The sequence below is a fragment of the Python bivittatus genome, unplaced genomic scaffold (assembly GCF_059951505.1).
Source record: "Python bivittatus isolate LINGU-HERP-01145 unplaced genomic scaffold, Pbiv_v1 ctg000070_np1212, whole genome shotgun sequence".
NCBI lineage: Eukaryota > Metazoa > Chordata > Lepidosauria > Squamata > Pythonidae > Python > Python bivittatus.
Window position 1 is genome coordinate 15,787,095 of NW_028277034.1, and position 17,560 is coordinate 15,804,654.

Genomic DNA, 17,560 nt, shown 5'->3' on the forward strand with positions numbered 1-17,560 from the left:
GAGAAAGGAGCTTCAGTTTCTGCATCCTTTTTCTCCCATGGCACTGAAATTACCAGAACAATTCCCACTTTTTCCCAACTGAATGCCACTACAATACCCTTCATTCTATAGTCACTGGTCACACAGTCCGCATCTTATTGGGGTTACAATCTAATCCATTTGAAGGGAACTGAGTCGGGGGAGGTTTTCTTAAACTTTCTTTACAAAAATTCATGTCAGACCTGAAGCCTATGGAAAATAACACATAACCTCAAAATGTGATTAGGACTGAAGAAAAAAAAAGTTTTTGGAAAGGAGTCCATGTAGCAAGGAAATCTAGTAAATCATGGCTCTTTTATAATGCTCAATTTATCTATCACGTAAATTATATAGTTAGCTGCCCAGATGCAGAACAGTTACATGCAATTGAAAGACAAATTTGGAAGAGCACAGTGAAAGGTCTATACGCTCTAAATTTGTTTATTTTTAAAGTAGTCTACAACAAAGTAACATTAATACATTGATGGTGTGTCATTTTAGACACAAATAAGAGCAACGTACAATAACAAAACATTTAAAAGCAGCTTCAAGTTCACTGCATCATTAAAAGCCTGGGCAAATAAGGCAAACTTAGGTCAGGTGCCTAAATCTTAAACAACATGTGAGAGAATATCAAAGTTAAGGTGCCACCATGGAAAAGCTCTTTCCCTTGCCACTTGCATTCAATGTCTGTTGGCAGAGGCCCCAGGTAAAGAGCTTTTTTTGAAAAAGCTAAGCTAGAAATGACATTGCATGTGGGCAAAGAGTCCTTTAGTCATGAATCTCCACTTTTCCTAGAACTTTTTAAAACTGAAAACTTCCAATGCAGAAACAGTACCTTATAATTTACCTTCATTCTTCTATTCAGGATGATGGAAACATATCAGGTTCTTTTGGCTTATTCATCCACAGTATGATCATTTTAATGGCAAAACCAAGAATGGCAGATATTTCAGATGATAGAGTAAAAACTGCATTTCAGACCTCAATTTGTAAGTACACACTGCTAGTATTCAACTGTCATTATTAGTTATTCAAATTGTAACCAGAATGAGAAAGTAATTTATCACCATGCAAAGAAAAGCAGTGATCAAGGATTAACTGGCATTCTTCTGTGGTTGTTCTCCTGTCAGAAGGTCCCAGTTGACCCTCAGGTACATACAGATTGCTTAGCACAAGGATAACCAAAGTAAAGGCAGCCTGCCTAAAAGCTGCTCCCTCTTACCTAGAATACGCTGGCAACTTTGGTTAAAGCAACCCAAATTTTCAACTAAGCCACAATTCACTCAGAAGCTGTTTGGAATTTCAAGGCCCTGTTTTGGAATACAGTATATGAATGGCAAGAGCAGCATCTCTGGCTGCTCATTCTGTGGTTTTCTAACTTCAAGCTACCCACAGAGAGGTCCTAAAGATGGAAACAGGCAAAAACGTGGCCAAATTAGCCCAGAAATGAGCTGTTGTTTTACCATAGTTACTATAAAATATGAAATGCCCTCTGTACATGCTCAGAATACCATGGGATCACTGGGCCATAGGTTCCAGAAGCAAATTCGATATTCCAGACCGGTGATAGGGCCAAGGCCTGATGGAAGGTAATGAAATACTGCAACGAGAAAAGGAGCAATCCTCTCCAGAAACCTTACATTAGGAGAAACCCTGCCCGGTCTGCCCTTCACTTACATAACAGTCCTCTTCAATCGGGAATCCTCGAGGTGCTCTGGACTCCTACTTCCATCACCCTCAGCCAGCCTGGGGGCAATGGGATTTGAATCCAACACATCTGGAAGAGATCAAACCGGGAAAAGCCGGGCCCCGAGACTCACCCCAACGGTTGCAACAGCAGCATTTCCATCGCGGCTCCTCCGCTCGGGCTGCTCCCTCCGAAGAACGCAAGCACCGAACGCCGGGGCCAGCACCATTCCAGCCGCGAACGCTGGGACTCTCCCGGCAGAACGCCCAGGGAGCGGCAAGGCTTTCCTGGACTAGACCAGCCTAGCCTCTCCGGCGAGCGCAGCCCCAGCGCGACCTACTATAGTTTCCTTCCTCCGCTCAAGCGGAGCCAAATGTTAGCACCTACTCACTCCACAGTCTCCTCCAACCCGCTACTTCCGGGGTCTGGACAGGCTTAACCCGATTTATTCTCATCGGAGTGACGTCAACACGTAACTGGGGGGAGTAGGACGAACTCCTACGTCTTCCCCCTCCTCCTCTGCGTGCCTTAATGGGCGCGTGAGAACAAGGTTTGCAATAGAAGCAGCTGGTGTTGGGGTGGATATAGGGAGAACAGAGGAGGGGAAACACAGAAACCCTGCTGCTAAGGATGGTTCTCTGCCGGTTTGAAAATATTTAGTTGAAGGATGTGTCCTCGTCTGTCTTTCCCCCATAGCATTCATAGCTTTCTTCATACCAGGTCCCTGCATACATTTTAAACAACTTCTAGCACTCCCAATGATCAGGGATGGTGTTCCCTAAAACGTAGGGCAGCCAAGGTGGTGAAGCAGTTTAAATGTTGGAATGGCATCTGAGAAACCCAGGTTCAAGTTCACCCTCAAACATGAAAGCTCACTGGGTGAGTTTGGACCATTTGCTCTCTCAGCCAAACCTGCCTCACAGGGTTGATTATAAACTTATCTGAATTTACACTTCAGCCATTTGTGATCTAATGCCTATATGCAAAAGTGTAGGCACTCCTAGTCAAAATGTATGTTTCTGTGAATCCCTAAGTGAACAGACACAATCTCTAAATGGTACCAAGTCACTGTGCTTAGCAGTTGGCAAAAGGTTCCTCTTCACCCTTTTTCTTCATAGGTATCTTGAGTGGTTGTAAATGAATTTTTGTTTAAGTATATTTTTTTTTGCTTTATCAGTTCAAAACACTTTGTTCCAAGATGTTACAGGCATAAAAGTTTTGTTCTGCATACTTTACAAAATCTTTGTAATGAGGTCAGAGAAAAAGTTTCCTTCTGGCGAGTCTTCCATTCAGATCATTGTTATATAAGCAATGCTGTACTTGTGGACCTGTGGACAAGTATTCCAGTGTCAGCTAAACTTTTCAGCAGGTTGTTTGTTGATCTGTGGGTTCTATGTTCCATTGAGATCAACCAAAGGTTCAAATTGTTTTTAAAGGCAGCTGTCATAGGAAGCATTGTACATAGTTCAACCAGAAGCTGGACTTGAATGTCTAATTCAGGACTGAACCCATGAAGAGTAACCAAATAATAAGGTTAAATTATTTGGAAATTATTCAAAATAGAGCCAGTTTGGCCTAGTGGTTAAGGCACCAGGCTAAAAAGCAGGAGACTGTGAGTTCTAGCCCCACCTTAGGCATGAAAGCCAACTGGCTGACTTTGGGCCAGTTACTCTCTCTCAGCCCAGCTCACCTCACAGGGTTGTTGTTGTGGGGAAAATAGGAAGAGGAAGGAGTCTTAGGTATGTTCGCCACCTTGAGTTATTTATAAAAATATTAAAGGTGAGATAAAATACAATCTAAAAATAAAATACAAGATTGCCTTTCCTTCATTTCCACATTTCTTGTACTTTGACTATTTCATAAACTGTCTCCCAAAGTTTGTTTTTGAACAACAATGATCTAGGAATACTTGTTATACAATTTACCTGGGATGTTTTGATCTTTTTTTTTTTTTTCCTATTCCAATAGAGCAGAAGGGAAATACAAGTAGAACTGATGCATATGACTGGATTAAAGCTGAAAGGACATCCAGCTGTTGATGTGCCCAAAGGCAAAAAGATTCAAGGTGCTGGTCACTGGCATAGGGCCTGGTTACTTGAGGGATCGCCTATCTCCCATAGTATCTGCCCAGCCAATCCAGTCTGGCAGGGTTGGCATGCTCCGGGCTCCTTCAATTAAATAACGCCATCTATTGGGACCCTGGAAATGCACCTGTAGCAATGCCTACGCTCTGGAATGAGGTTCCCTCTGAGATTCAAACAGCCCCCATCCTACTGGTGTTTCAAAGGGCCCTGAGGACCTGGCTCTTTATCTAGCCCTTTGATGAGTGTGATTGAAGCTCCCTTTTCTTCTTTTTTCCCATCTGGGTTTCTTATCTCTGGCATTTTTTTTTTTTTAATCTGCGCTCAGTCGTTACCGACTCTGCAGTGACTGCTTGGACAGAGCCCAGCTGGCGAGCGCAGGAGGCGGGGTTTCCGTTACTTCGCGCGGTTTTTCGCGCTTACCGGCAACTGCTCCCGACTCCTTTTTTGCAAGGCGCTGCCAGCATTTTTCCTCCCACCGGAGTGAGAGTACCCATTTATCTACTCACATGAGTTTTCGAACTGTTGGGTTTACAGGAACTGGGGAGGAAACAGGAGCTCACCCTACTAACGCGAAGGCTGGACTCGAACCGCTGAAGCGTCGACCATTTCTGGCCGGCAACTTTCAGCGTCATTAAGCCGCTGCGCCACCGCGTTCTTGGTTCCTTTTATGTGGTTTTCTTGTTTTTAACTATTTTTAAAAATTTGTAAACCACTCAGGTCACTGCAGGTCAGGCACTATATAAATTTAATAAATTATTATCATCATCCTATCCTATTAACATTTATAGTAAAAGCAGCAATTGGTTACATTGTTGGAATAACATGGAGCTGATAGAATCATTATTTAATTTTCAGTGTTGTAGTTGTTGTTTAGTCGTTAAGTCGTGTCCGACTCTTCGTGACCCCATGAACCATATTGCGCCAGGCCTTCCTGTCCTTCACTGCCTCCCTGAGTTTGCTCAGTTTCATGCTCATTGCTTCAGTGATGCTATCTAACCATCTCATCCTCTGCCGTCCTCTTCTCCTTTTGCCTTCAATCTTTCCCAGCATCAGGGTCTTCTCCAAAGAGATCTCTCTTCGCATTAGGTGACCAAAATATCTGAGCTTGAGCTTCATTATCGATCCTTCCAATGAGCAATCAGGGTTGATTTCCTTTAAGATTGACTGGTTTGACCTCCTAGCAGTCCAGGGGACTCTCAAGAGTCTTCTCCAGCACCACAGTTCAAAGGCATCAATTCTTCGGCGCTCGGCCTTTTTTATGGTCCAGCTCTCACAGCCATACATTACTACTGGAAAAACCATAGCTTTGACTATGCGGATCTTTGTCGGCAAGGTGACGTCTCTGCTTTTTAATATGCTATCTAGGCTTGCCATAGCTTTCCTCCCAAGGAGCAAGCGTCTTTTAATTTCATGGCTGCAGTCTCCGTCTGCGGTGATCTTGGAGCCCAAATAAATGAAGTCTGTTACTGCTTCCATTTCTACCCCTTCTATTTGCCAGGAATTGATGGGTCCAGATGCCATGATCTTAGTTTTTTTAATGTAGAGTTTCAAGCCAGCTTTTGCACTCTCCTCTTTCACCCTCATCAAGAGGCTCTTTAGTTCTTCACTTTCTGCCATTAGGGTGGTATCGTCCGCATATCTGAGGTTGTTGATGATTCTCCCTGCAATCTTAATTCCGGCTTGTGATTCTTCCAGCCTGGCATTTCTCATGATGTACTCTGCATATAGGTTAAATAAGCAGGGTGACAGTATACAGCCTTGTCATACACCTTTCCCTATTTTGAACCAATCGGTTGTTCCATGACCAGTTCTGACTGTTGCTTCTTGGCCCGCATACAGATTTCTCAGGAGACAGGTAAGGTGGTCTGGTACTCCCATCTCTTTAAGAATTTGCCACAGTTTGTTGTGATCCACACAATCAAAGGCTTTTGCATAGTCAATGAAGCAGAAGTAGATATTTTTCTGGAACTCTCGTGCTTTCTCCATGATACAGCGAATGTTGGGGATTTGATCTCTAGTTCCTCTGCCTCTTCGAAACCCAGCTTGTACATCCGGTAGTTCTTGGTTCATGTATTGCTGAAGCCTAGCTTGTAGGATTTTGAGCATAACCTTGCTAGCATGTGAAATGAGTGCAATTGTGCGATAGTTTGAGCATTCTTTGGCATTGCCCTTCTTTGGAATTGGAACATAAACTGACCTTTTCCAATCCCGTGGCCACTGTTGCGTTTTCCAAACTTGCTGGCATATTGAGTGCAGCACTTTAACACCATCATCTTTTAGTATTTTAAAATACTGTCATCTCCACTAGCTTTGTTGTTAGCAATGCTTCCTAAGGCCCACTTGACTTCACTCTCTAGGATGTCTGGCTCAAGGTCAGTGATCACACCAGCGTGGACATCAGGGACATTAAGATCTTTCTTGTATAGTTCTTCTGTGTATTCTTGCCACCTCTTCTTAATCTCTTCTGCTTCTGTTAGGTCCCTGCCTTTTTTGTCCTTTATCATGCCCATCTTTGCACTAAACGTTCCTTTCATATCTCCAATTTTCTTGTAGAGATCTCTAGTCTTCCCCATTCTATTGTTTTCCTCGATTTCTTTGCAGTGTTCATTTAAGAAGGCCTTCTTATCTCTCCTTGCTATTCTCTGGAAATCTGCATTCAGTTGCTTATATCTTTCCCTTTCACCCTTGCTTTTCGCATTCCTTCTTTCCACAGCTATTTGTAAAGCCTCATCAGACAGCCATTTTGCTTTCTTGCATTTCTTTTTCTTTGGGATGGTTTTAGTTGCTGCCTCCTGTACAATGTTACAGACCTCCGTCCATAGTTCTTCAGGCACTCTGTCTACCAAATCTAATCCTCTAAATCTATTCATCACCTTCACTGTGTACTCACAAGGAATATGATCTAAGTCATACCTGAGTGGTCTAGTGGTTTTCCCTACATTCTTCAATTTAAGCTTAAATTTTGCAGTAAGAAGCTCATGATCTGAGCCACAGTCAGCTCCTGGTCTTGTTTTTGCTGTCTGTATAGAGCTTCTCCATCTTTGGCTGCAAAGTATATAATCAATCTGGTTTCGGTATTGACCATCTGGTGATGTCCATGTGTAGAGTCGTCTCTTGTGTTGTTGGAAAAGAGTGTTTGCTATGACTAGCTTGTTCTCTTGACAGAACTCTATTAGCCTTTGCCCTGCTTCATTTTGTGCTCCAAGGCCAAACTTGCCTGTTATTCCGATTACTCCTTCACTTCCTACTTTAGCATTCCAATCCCCTATGATGAAAAGGACATCTTATTTTGGTGCTAGTTCTAGAAGGTGTTGTAGATCTTCATAGAAGCGGTCAACTTCAGCTTCTTCAGCATCAGTGGTTGGGGCATAGACTTGGATGACTGTGATATTGAATGGTTTGCCTTGGATATGCACTGAGATCATTCTGTCGTTTTTGAGGTTGTACCCCATTACTGCCTTTCCCACTCTCTTATTGACTATGAGTGCAACTCCATTTCTTCTAAGGGTTTCTTGCCCACAGTAGTAGATATAATGGTCACCCGAATTAAATTCACCCATTCCCATCCACTTCAGTTCGCTGATTCCCAAGATGTCGATGTTCAATCTTGTCATCTCATGTTTGACCACATCCAGCTTGCCTTGGTTCATAGATCTTACATTCCAGGTACCTATACAATATTGTTCTTTACAGCATCGGACCTTCTTTTCGCTTCCAGATACATCCACAGCTGAACGTCCTTTCGGCTTTGGCCCAGCCGCTTCACTCTTTCTGGAGCTACTTGGAATTGCCCTCCGCTCTTCCCCAGTAGCATATTGGACACCTTCCGACCTGAGGGGCTCATCTTCCGGCGTCATATCTTTTAGCCTTTTAACATTGTCCATGGGGTTTTCTTGGCAAGGATACTGGAGTGGGTTGCCATTTCCTTCTCCAGTGGACCACATTTTGTCAGAACTCTCTGTCATGACCTGTCCGTCTTGGGTGGCCCTGCACGGTATAGCTCATGGCTTCACTGAGTTACGCAAGCCCCTTCGCCATGACAAGGCAGTGATCCATGAAGGGGAGTGTTGTAGTACCGGCCTTGAAAAGACAGCAAACTGCCAACTGATTTCAAGGCATTGTGCTAAGCCATTATATAGTTTGACTGGTTTGGGCTTAATGTGAACCTACCTATTAAGGTTTATAAATACTGGTTTATGGCTAAGGGCATTATGGCTTGTCTTTCATGAATTGTTACCTTGTAGTGGTGAATGAACTTGTGCATTTCAATGAAACTATGAGCTACACCATTGAAGGTATCCCAAAAGGTCACTCATGAGGATCAGCTCATACATGAGGGATCAGATGAAATATATAATCCACTGGAGAAGGAAATGGCAACCCATTTCAGTATTCTGCCAAAAACCCAAATGAATATTCACGACCAAAATAATGTCAACATGATACTGGAAGATGAGCCTCCCAGGTGGGAAGATATCCTGTGAGGGACTGGGAACAGCAGAGACCAAATACAAGTAGCATTGATGCTTATTATACAATTAGATTAAAGTTGAAAGGACATCCAGCTGTTGATGTGCCCAGAGGCAAAAAGAAAGGTCTGTATACAATTGCTATGTGGAATATGAGAATATGAATCACAGCAAGCTTGGTTCTCAGAGCGGAAATGTCAAAACTGAACAATGATATTCTAGGAATCAGGGAACTGAAATGGACTGGAAGGGATCACTTCACATCAGAGATGTATTAGATCTTTTATTGTGGATATGAAAATCATAAAAGAAATGAAGTTGCTATCAGTAACAGAACTGTATCAAAATTAATGCTCAGATATAAACCAAAAAAATGATAGAATGATCTCAGTCGAGTCTAAGACAAGCTAAACAATTACAATGTTTCAAGTCTATGCTCCAACCACAGATGTGATATATTCTGATCCTGCAAATGAAATGGATGTTGCAGAACAAGAATAGATGGGCATTTTTGTGGTATCAAATAAGTGATTAGCTATTTCCCGTTAAACCAAGATTCAGGAAGAAACAAGATCAAAGGCAATAGGGGGATCCAGCAGGAACATATTCATTGATAAATGAGGGACAAAGTATATATACCCAGCTTCCAAGAATCTGGAGCTTGACTAGCAACTTTATGACACTGACAAAACATAAAAAAAGACATCATACTAATTATAGGAGACAGGAATGCTAAAAGTGAAAGTAAAATAGCATTTGGAATAATGTGAAAAGTTCTTGGTGTATGAAATGAATCAGTGAAAAGATTAAAAGGGTTCTGCAAAGAAAAATTAAATGTTAATAGCAAATATCTTCTTCCAATAATATAAAAGGCAACTCTAAACATGGACATCAACAGATGGACAAGAGTGAAATCAAACTGAATATATTTTCTGCAGCAATGATGGAGAAGCTCTATTAAATTGCCAAAAATAAGATCCTTAACTACTACTTTTAAAATTATTACTAAAGAAAATGAATAAAATCAGACTAGCAAGAAATGACCTCATCAATATTCAGTATGATTATGCAATAGAGATAAAGAATAGATTACATGGATAGTTTGATAAATAAGGTGCCTAAAAAACTCTAAACTGAAATATGTAACACCATTAGAGATGCAGCAAACAAAAATATCCCAAAATTCAACAACAGAAGGTAGAATAGCTGTCTGCTTACACAAAAATAGCTGAAGAAAAGTAGAAAGCAAAAGGCAACAGGAAAATTTGCTCAACTAAGCACTGAGTTCCAAAGAAGAACAAGAAAAGACAAGGAGTTACAGTATATCTGAATAAGCAGTGCAAAGACATTGAGAATAATACTTTATTTGGAAGGGCAAAAGCTTCAAATTAAGGGAAACTTTATGTAAAGCTAATATGTTGGTACCCCAGTGCTAGTCAGGAACCAATAGGTTCTTTAGGATTTTGAAGGCAATAGGTTCAGACCAGAATGAAATGACAAAAAGGATTATATTGAATAAATATTAAAAGAGTTAACAAAGAAAGATATGCCAATCCATGTCCCTTCAGCATCCAGGAATCCTCCTGGGATTTTGAGTCTATGCTGAGATTCTAACTTTCTGGGGCTTTTGCCACCTTTTTATATTTTGCTACGGTAGCCATGAAAGAGGAAATTTCTGATACTTGGGAGAAAGTCTATGGCAGATCTAGACAAAATATTCAAGAGCAGAGACATCACAGTGACTTATAAAGCTATATATATTATAAAGGCCATGGTTTGCCCAGTTGTAGCATATGGCTATGAAGGGACACTAGAATAATCAGAAAGGCTGAATAAAGAAAAATTACTATTTCTGAATGGTGGTACTGGAAAAAATTGTGGAGAATATCATGGACTACAAGAAGATCTAATCATTCAATATTAGATGAAGTAACACCGATTGTTCATGGAAAGCACTAAAAATGAAGTTAAAGCTTAAATGTTTTGGACATATAATCCAAATGCAAGAGTTATTGGAGCAGACTCCGATGCTTGGAAAAATGGAAGGCAACTGAAAAAGAGTGTGCTGAAGACAAGACGGCTATTTACTATTTTTGATAAGCATCAGCTTACAAGAACTGAAAGAAGCAGTTATTGAGAGATCTTCCTGATGAAATTATGTCCATCAGGTGACAAAGAATCAGAAGTGATTGAATGACTGAACAAGAACAAAAACTGGCTTAAATAAAATGATTTCAATTTTTAACTGGTCTCTGGAGAACCAGCCTCTGGTTCAGAAAGGTGTAGATGTTTCAAAAAATACTGTCAGTGATAGGGTTGAAATTGGAATTGTGGCAACACACTTTACAGAAGGGCACGCTGAGAAAGGTGGTGCTCTTAATATCAAAGAAGGTATAAAATATAATGTATTAAAAAACATTGGAAGACTGAATTCCTCTTACAATTTTGTGTAAGAATATCCAGCCAGATATATAAATTATATCCAGGGATATGCTATTGCTCACCTGATTGAAATATTGAGGGTGATCTTGGTGAATGATATCAGGGAGCCATGCAAAGAAGCAGCTGTAATAATGGAGGGCTTCAATGATTCTCACACCAACTGGGTACCAACAGGCCACAAGAAAGAAACTGCACTTCAAAATACCCTCAATCACTGTGTCTTAGAACAATTGTCCTTGTACCTGGTCAGAGAGGAAGCAATATTGGATTTAATCTTAATGGTGCCTGTGAGCTGGTGTGAAATGTAAATGTTTGGGACTGACAGAAACCAGTGATTGCAATACTGCTATTACATTTAACATACTGTACATGCTACTAGGAAATTGTTAGCAGGGTCCAACATAGTCACATTTGACTACAAAAGGGAAAACATATCAGAAATGAGGGGACTGGTAAAAAATAGCTTGAAACGAAGTGTCAAGAGCCAAAATTTTCATAATGCCTAGAGGTTATATAAAAGCTCAGAAATTCAGACTCATCTGGACTGTATTTTATAATAGCAGAAAAGGTCAACCAGAAATGGCCAGCATGAGTATCTAGTAAGTATCCAGTAAACCAAAAAAGTTAAAGAAGGCTTCCTTTAGGAAATGGAAAACCTGTCCTTGTGAGGAAAATAAAACGTAGTACAAAATGTAGTAGTTCTGCCATGGACCTCAAATGTAGAAGTCCATGGCAGAAAAAGTGTAAGGAATGCAAAGAAAAAAGAACACAGTGTACATTAAGGGATATAATAAATTGCTGACCTCCCAGCAAGAATATTTAACTTGTCCCTCAATACAGGCTCAATGCCAGAGGACTAGAACGTAGCCAACATGATTCCTAATTTTTAAACTGGGCCTGAGAGAGATCCAGGAAATTATAGGCCAATCACTGTAATGTCTGTTCCGGGCAAATAGGTACAAATTGATTACTACTTATTACTAAGAAAAATAAGCTTAAGCACATTGAGGAACAAGCTGAAATAAAGGTAAATCCTGCTTCATTAATTTTCTAGATTTTTTTTTAGAGTGCCAGCAGGCATGTGAATAGAGGTGACTTTGGCAAGATTGTATACTTGAATTTTCAAAATGCCTTTGATAAAATTTCTCATTAAAGGCTCTTGAGTAAACTTAGTGATCATGGGATAAGAGAACCTTGCTTTTTATGGATAGCTGATTTACAAAACAGAAAGGAAAAACTAGGAATAAATGGACAGTTTTCTCAATGGAGGAAAGTAAGAAAGAAATCTCTCTAGAAAGTGTATTGGAAGTGGTGTTTTTTAACGTTAATTAAATGATCTTGTGCTGGAAATTACATAAGTAGGCAATTATGAGCCTACTTTGACCACTAGGGCAAATGACAAAGGAAAGATAAGGGAAGGATCTTCACAATCATGAACATCTATGAGCATTGACAGGTGGACTAAGTCCATACCACGCATCCAAGACAACTATATTATGAACATTTTTCTTTCAATGGGACCCTCTGTTACTTAATTATTTGATATTTTTAGCACTCTGCATAAGCTCACCAGCACATGTAACAAATGCTCCTGCTAAATTGAAATCTCCAACATTTTGACTTGGAGTAAGCAGAGAGAAGGCCAAGACTGCAAGTGAGACAAATATTCAGGGTGGTGAAAATCACAGTGATTGTGAAGAGTTGTTTGAAGTTGGGTAATGCCTAAATTGAATAAATTAAATTAAAATTAACCTAACAGCTCCAGAAGCATTTCTCTAAACGGGTAAATGGTAAAACAAAAGGCAAACGTGGTTCAGTTTAAGTAAGATGAAAGTGACAGATATTGAGACAAAAAAATCCAACTTCATTCATAGATAGATAGATGGATGGATGGGTGGATGTGGATGTTTCAGTTGCCTGAAAAAGATCTTGGGATAGTTCAGTGTGAAGAAGGCAAATTTCATGCTAGGGATTATTAGGAAAGAAACTGAAAAGAAATTTGCCACAACATTGCCATGCCCTTGTAAAATCTACAGTCATGCCTTGTAAAATCTATAGCATCTGGAATGCTATAGATATAAATGGGCTAAAGGAAGCACAGAAAAGGGCAATCAAAATTATCAGGGGGACTGGAACACCATTATGAGAAAAGGCTAGAACATTTGGGGACTTTAGCTTCAAAGGAAAAAAAAGGATAAGATTGAGGTATGTGCATGGCTTAGAAAAAGTGGACATGAAAATTTTCTCCTTTTCTGAAAATACTTGGAACAAGAGCCATACAACAGAACTGATTAGGAAATTTAGGACAGACAAAACGGAGAACTACTTCACACAGTACATAATTTATTTATGGAGTTCATTACTACATAACATATTGAGTGTCACTAGCTTCCAGGGCTTTAAAAGAGACTGAAGAAATTAATGGAGGATATGCCTATCAAGAACTATTAGTTTTATTCCTTTTCTCTTAACCCTGTGCATATTTACTTATAAGAACCCTATAATCATTCTAATTGTGTGTAATACTGATCTGTACCCTATAGGACCATTGTTACAATCAAAGCAAGATGGAATGCATATTTATTTATTCATTCATTCATTCACTGCATAAAAACAAAAACAAAACAGGAAGCATAAAATGGAATCCAAGTATTCCAAACAAAAATTCCTAACCACACAATTATACTATACCAAGCATATATTTATATAACCATCCAACAACATGCATGCAATTTATATAACCACTGGATGATTAAAAAAAATCACAAATCATGAAAAAAGCACATTAAAAAGAATAAAACATGACACATCTGAGACAACTTCAACCAATGCAAAACCACCACCAAAACAATCAAGGGAGTCATAGCGTGGGGTGCCTCAGGGCTTGGGCCTCTCCCCTCTCCTCTAACATCTACAGGAAACGGCTGGGAGAGGTCATGTGACAGTATGGGGTACGCTATCATCAGTACACTGATGATACCCAGCTATGCATCTCTACCCCTGCCAGGTAGGTGATCCTGTTGCAGTGTTGTCCAAGTGCCTGGAAAAGGATGAAATGACTTTGGCTTAACCCTGGCAAGACAGAGTGGTTCCGGGTTTTTGGCCCCCCAGGGGCTGGTGACTTGTTATTGACTCTGGACAGGGTTGCACTCCCCTGAACTGAGCTGGTGCACGCTTTGGGGGTCCTCCTGGACTCATGGTTCCTGCTTGATGAGCAGGTGGCAGCCATTGCTACCGGGACCTTTGCACAGATCCATCTTGTGCACCAATTGCGCTCTTTCCTGGACCAGGAGCCCTTGCTCACGGTCGCTCATGCCTTAGTCACCACCTGGTTGGATTATTGCAATGCGCTTTACATGGGGCTGCCCTTGAAGACCATTCAGAAGTTACAACTGGTCCAGAATGCAGTGACAGACACAGTATTGGATGCCCACAGGTTTACCCATGTTACAGCTTTATTGTGCGAGCTGCACTGGCTCCCAATATTCCTTTGGGTGCAATTCAAGGTGCTGTTTTTCACCTTTAAAGCCCTACATGGCATGGGACCTGGTTATTTGCAGGACCACCTCTCCCTAAGGATAACTGCCCATCCCTCTAGATCAGATAGGGTGGGCACACTCCAGGTCCCCTCCCTGAAATCTTGCCATCTAATGGGACATCAGAAGTGTGCGTTTTCCATGGCTGCCCTACCTTGTGGAACACCCTCCCACAGGCTATTTGACAGGCCCCCATCCTTCTAACCTTTCAGAAGGCTATTAAAACCTGGCTTTTTACTGAGGCGCTGGGATAGGATTGTATAGGTAGATAGTATGGATGGAAGATAATTGAGCCTGCTGTGGAGCATCCCAAGGGGATAATTAAAGTTCAGGGTTTTTGTTTTATTGTTTTATTGTTTTACTGGTTTTATTGTTTTATTTATTGGTTTGAATGTTGTTGTAAGCCACCCAGAGTTGTTTAAGATGGACAGCTATATAAATCTTTTAAATAAATAAATAAATAAATAAATAAATTAAATAAATAAATTAAAAAAAAAAAAACCTTCTGACCACATGCCTGGGTGAAAAGCCACCTTTAAAGAGCCTTCTAGAAAGGCAATAGGGTTGGGCCCATCCAAATCTTAAATGCCATTCCAAAGGACACGTTCAGTGACAGAGAAGGAATGTCTCCTGGATCCCACCAGATGACACTATTTACTTGACTGGACCCACCCTGCCAGATTTGATCAGATAGGCAGACGTAACTGGCGACAGATGGGTTTGGAAATAATAAGGCCCTATGCCATGAAGGATTTCATAGGTTACAACCGTCAGCTTAAGTTGCACCCAGAAGCATACTCAACAGCAGCTCAAGTAGTGCTGTTACATGGACATACTCCATAACTACCCAGTAAGATCAGATAGAATGGGCATGTTCCAGGTCCTTTCAATTAAACAATATCATCTATTGGGACCTACGAAGCGTGTCTTCTCTCTTCTAGCACCTGCCCTCTAGAGTGGCAGCCCCCTGGAGATGTGTACAGCTCCCACCCTAACAGTGTTCCGAAAGTCATTAAAAACTCGGCTTTGCTCCCAGGCTTGAGGATAGGGAGGTGGATGAGCCCCTACTGGTTTTTCTTTTGGGTAATTTTGGAGGCATTGTGTTTATCCTTACAGACATTCACGATTTTTCAGGATTTTTCTGTGTTTTTATTGTTCTATTTTGTTTTTTATTAATAATGTAAACTACCCAGAATTGTGTGGAGTCAGTGGCCTCTAAATTTAATACAATAAATAAATAAACTATTTATGCTGCTGCATTCTGTACCAGCTGTAGCTTCTGAGTGGTCTTCAATGGTAGCCCGATGTAGATCATAGCCATAATCCAAATGGAAGGTGACTAGGGCCTCCCAGTGCAGGAATGGGTGCAACTGGCACAGGATTTATGTAAAGCTCTCTGTACCATGGTTGGCACCTGTTCTTCAAGCAGGAGCCATGAGTTCAGGAGGACCCCCAAACTGCAGTACAACCCCATCTAGACCCAAAGATCAAAATTCCCTGGATCTAGGTTGTAAACAAAAATTGCTACAAAGTTTCCATTCTGTACTTAATGAATAACTGCAAATGCTATTGAGAATAATAGGTTAATTTCCATATGAATATAAGAAAAGGCTAAGGTTACTATCTTATGGTACAAATTATTGAATATTTTAATAACTTACAAATGATCTTTTTTCTATGTGCGCACTGTATAGCACCATCTCTGGGTCAGTAGATTTTAGCGTGCTTATGGCAGCCAGGATATTCTTTCAATTGTATTTTTAACATCAGATAAACATTAGATAAACAACAGATGATCAAAAGACACATGACACTTCTTTAAAAAAAATGAGAAAAATCAGACATTAATCTGTTAATTTCAATGGAACATTGGGCTCTGTGGGCAGTAGATTTGGCAAGGTGAGAAGCAAACAGCCTGAGACCAGACTGATTAATTATAACAACACTGCATAGAAGTTAACCACTCCTTCTGTCCCAAAGCACGAAACTATCTGTCCCAAAGCATGAGACTATCAGCCCAATACACAGAACTGGTGGGAGAAATGTATAAAAAGTTAACCTTACTTCTACTATAAACAGGGTTTGTATCTTAAACTTGGCAGTTGCTGGAGTTCTTCTGTTAATGGCTTTTCTACTTCTTGCAATAAACATTAAGGGCAGTTTCCTTAAGTCACTGCTGGCAGGCTTCTTGTTCTAGAATCAGAAGCTGAGATCAGTAAGGCCAGATATAAATGTAACTTATGAATCAATTAGTGATACTGACCCACAGCAATAGCCAGGTGATGTAATACATTACTATTGTAGAAATGCTTAGTGTAAAAAAGAGTGCAATCTTAAACACTAGTTGGCATAGCAACTTAAGCCACAGTGAAGTCTGCCTCAGCAACTGGCTGTACCTGGCTGATCTCGTCTGAGTTTAGAAGCTATTCAGGTCAAGCATAGTGAATCCTTGGATGGGATTCTTCCATGGAATAGGGTTTGAAGCTAGATCAGGAAGGATAGGGTTCTAAGCTAGAGCCTGATTTAAGCTAGGTCAGGAATAGAGTTCTAAACTGATCAAAAGAACATCCTGGAAGAAGAGCAAAGGAACTGTGCAAACTTTTCTGCATCCAAAGTCACCACTAACCAAGCCTCTCTTCTTTCCCAGGCGAAATAATGGAAGTCTGTTCTCATCTATCTTCAAAGCCTGTGGATAGAAACAAACAAACAGGGAGATGTAGTGACAGCTCTGAATGGGAAACTAATAGACAGGACAAAATGGCTGTAGTCCAGAACCAACAGTGATCAGAAGGGAAGGGGCAGTGCATCTCACCATTCCCAAAATTCATCTTGGATCACTAGACTTCAAGAGTTATGGGTGTCACAGACACCTGTAAGGTTGGTCAAGGGGGAACAAATGCTGAAAGCCATGTCACAACCGCCAACTGTGCTTTCATCACCTGAGGAAAGCACCAGATTCTGGGGATGTGAAGCATTAGCACATCTTATCCCCTTTTGAGGCTGGCATTCAGCTGTTGAGTGGTGTCAAAATAAGGTGAAAAGTGTTATTCTAGTACAGTTAATGTTGATTAAAGCTAACTCGTGGGCTAGATATGAGATGGAGACAAGGAGGAAAACTGCAGTCTAAGTTAAGACTGTGTCATGCTTCAGTGCACGTGAGTGGGTCTAACCCCCCCCCCCCCCGATCCAGATATATAGGACAAATAATCAGCAACAGCGTTTCACTGTCCTGTTCTCTTAGTCCTGATTCACCACAGCAGTTTTCATGCTTTCAGAAATGTTTTTCCCCCTTTCTCGAATTTATCCTTCGGTTCTCCCTCG

General features: G+C 40.8%; 1 protein-coding gene across 5 annotated transcripts in view; it reads right to left on the reverse strand.

Moving 5' to 3' along the window:
• The window catches only part of KLHL2 (kelch like family member 2), a 65,042-nt gene that overhangs the window by 47,274 nt on the left and 208 nt on the right, over window positions 1-17,560 (reverse strand). For 2 of the 5 annotated variants that reach the window (XM_088132625.1, XM_088132611.1), the window contains exon 1: window positions 1,842-2,146. In XM_088132625.1, the coding sequence (XP_087988751.1) occupies window positions 1,842-1,870 (29 nt within the window). In that variant the 5' untranslated portion in view covers window positions 1,871-2,146. Of the gene's footprint in view, window positions 1-1,841; window positions 2,147-16,865; window positions 16,926-17,560 lie in introns of those variants that run through there. The other 3 variants (XM_088132643.1, XM_088132616.1, XM_088132631.1) reach the window with 3 other exon arrangements.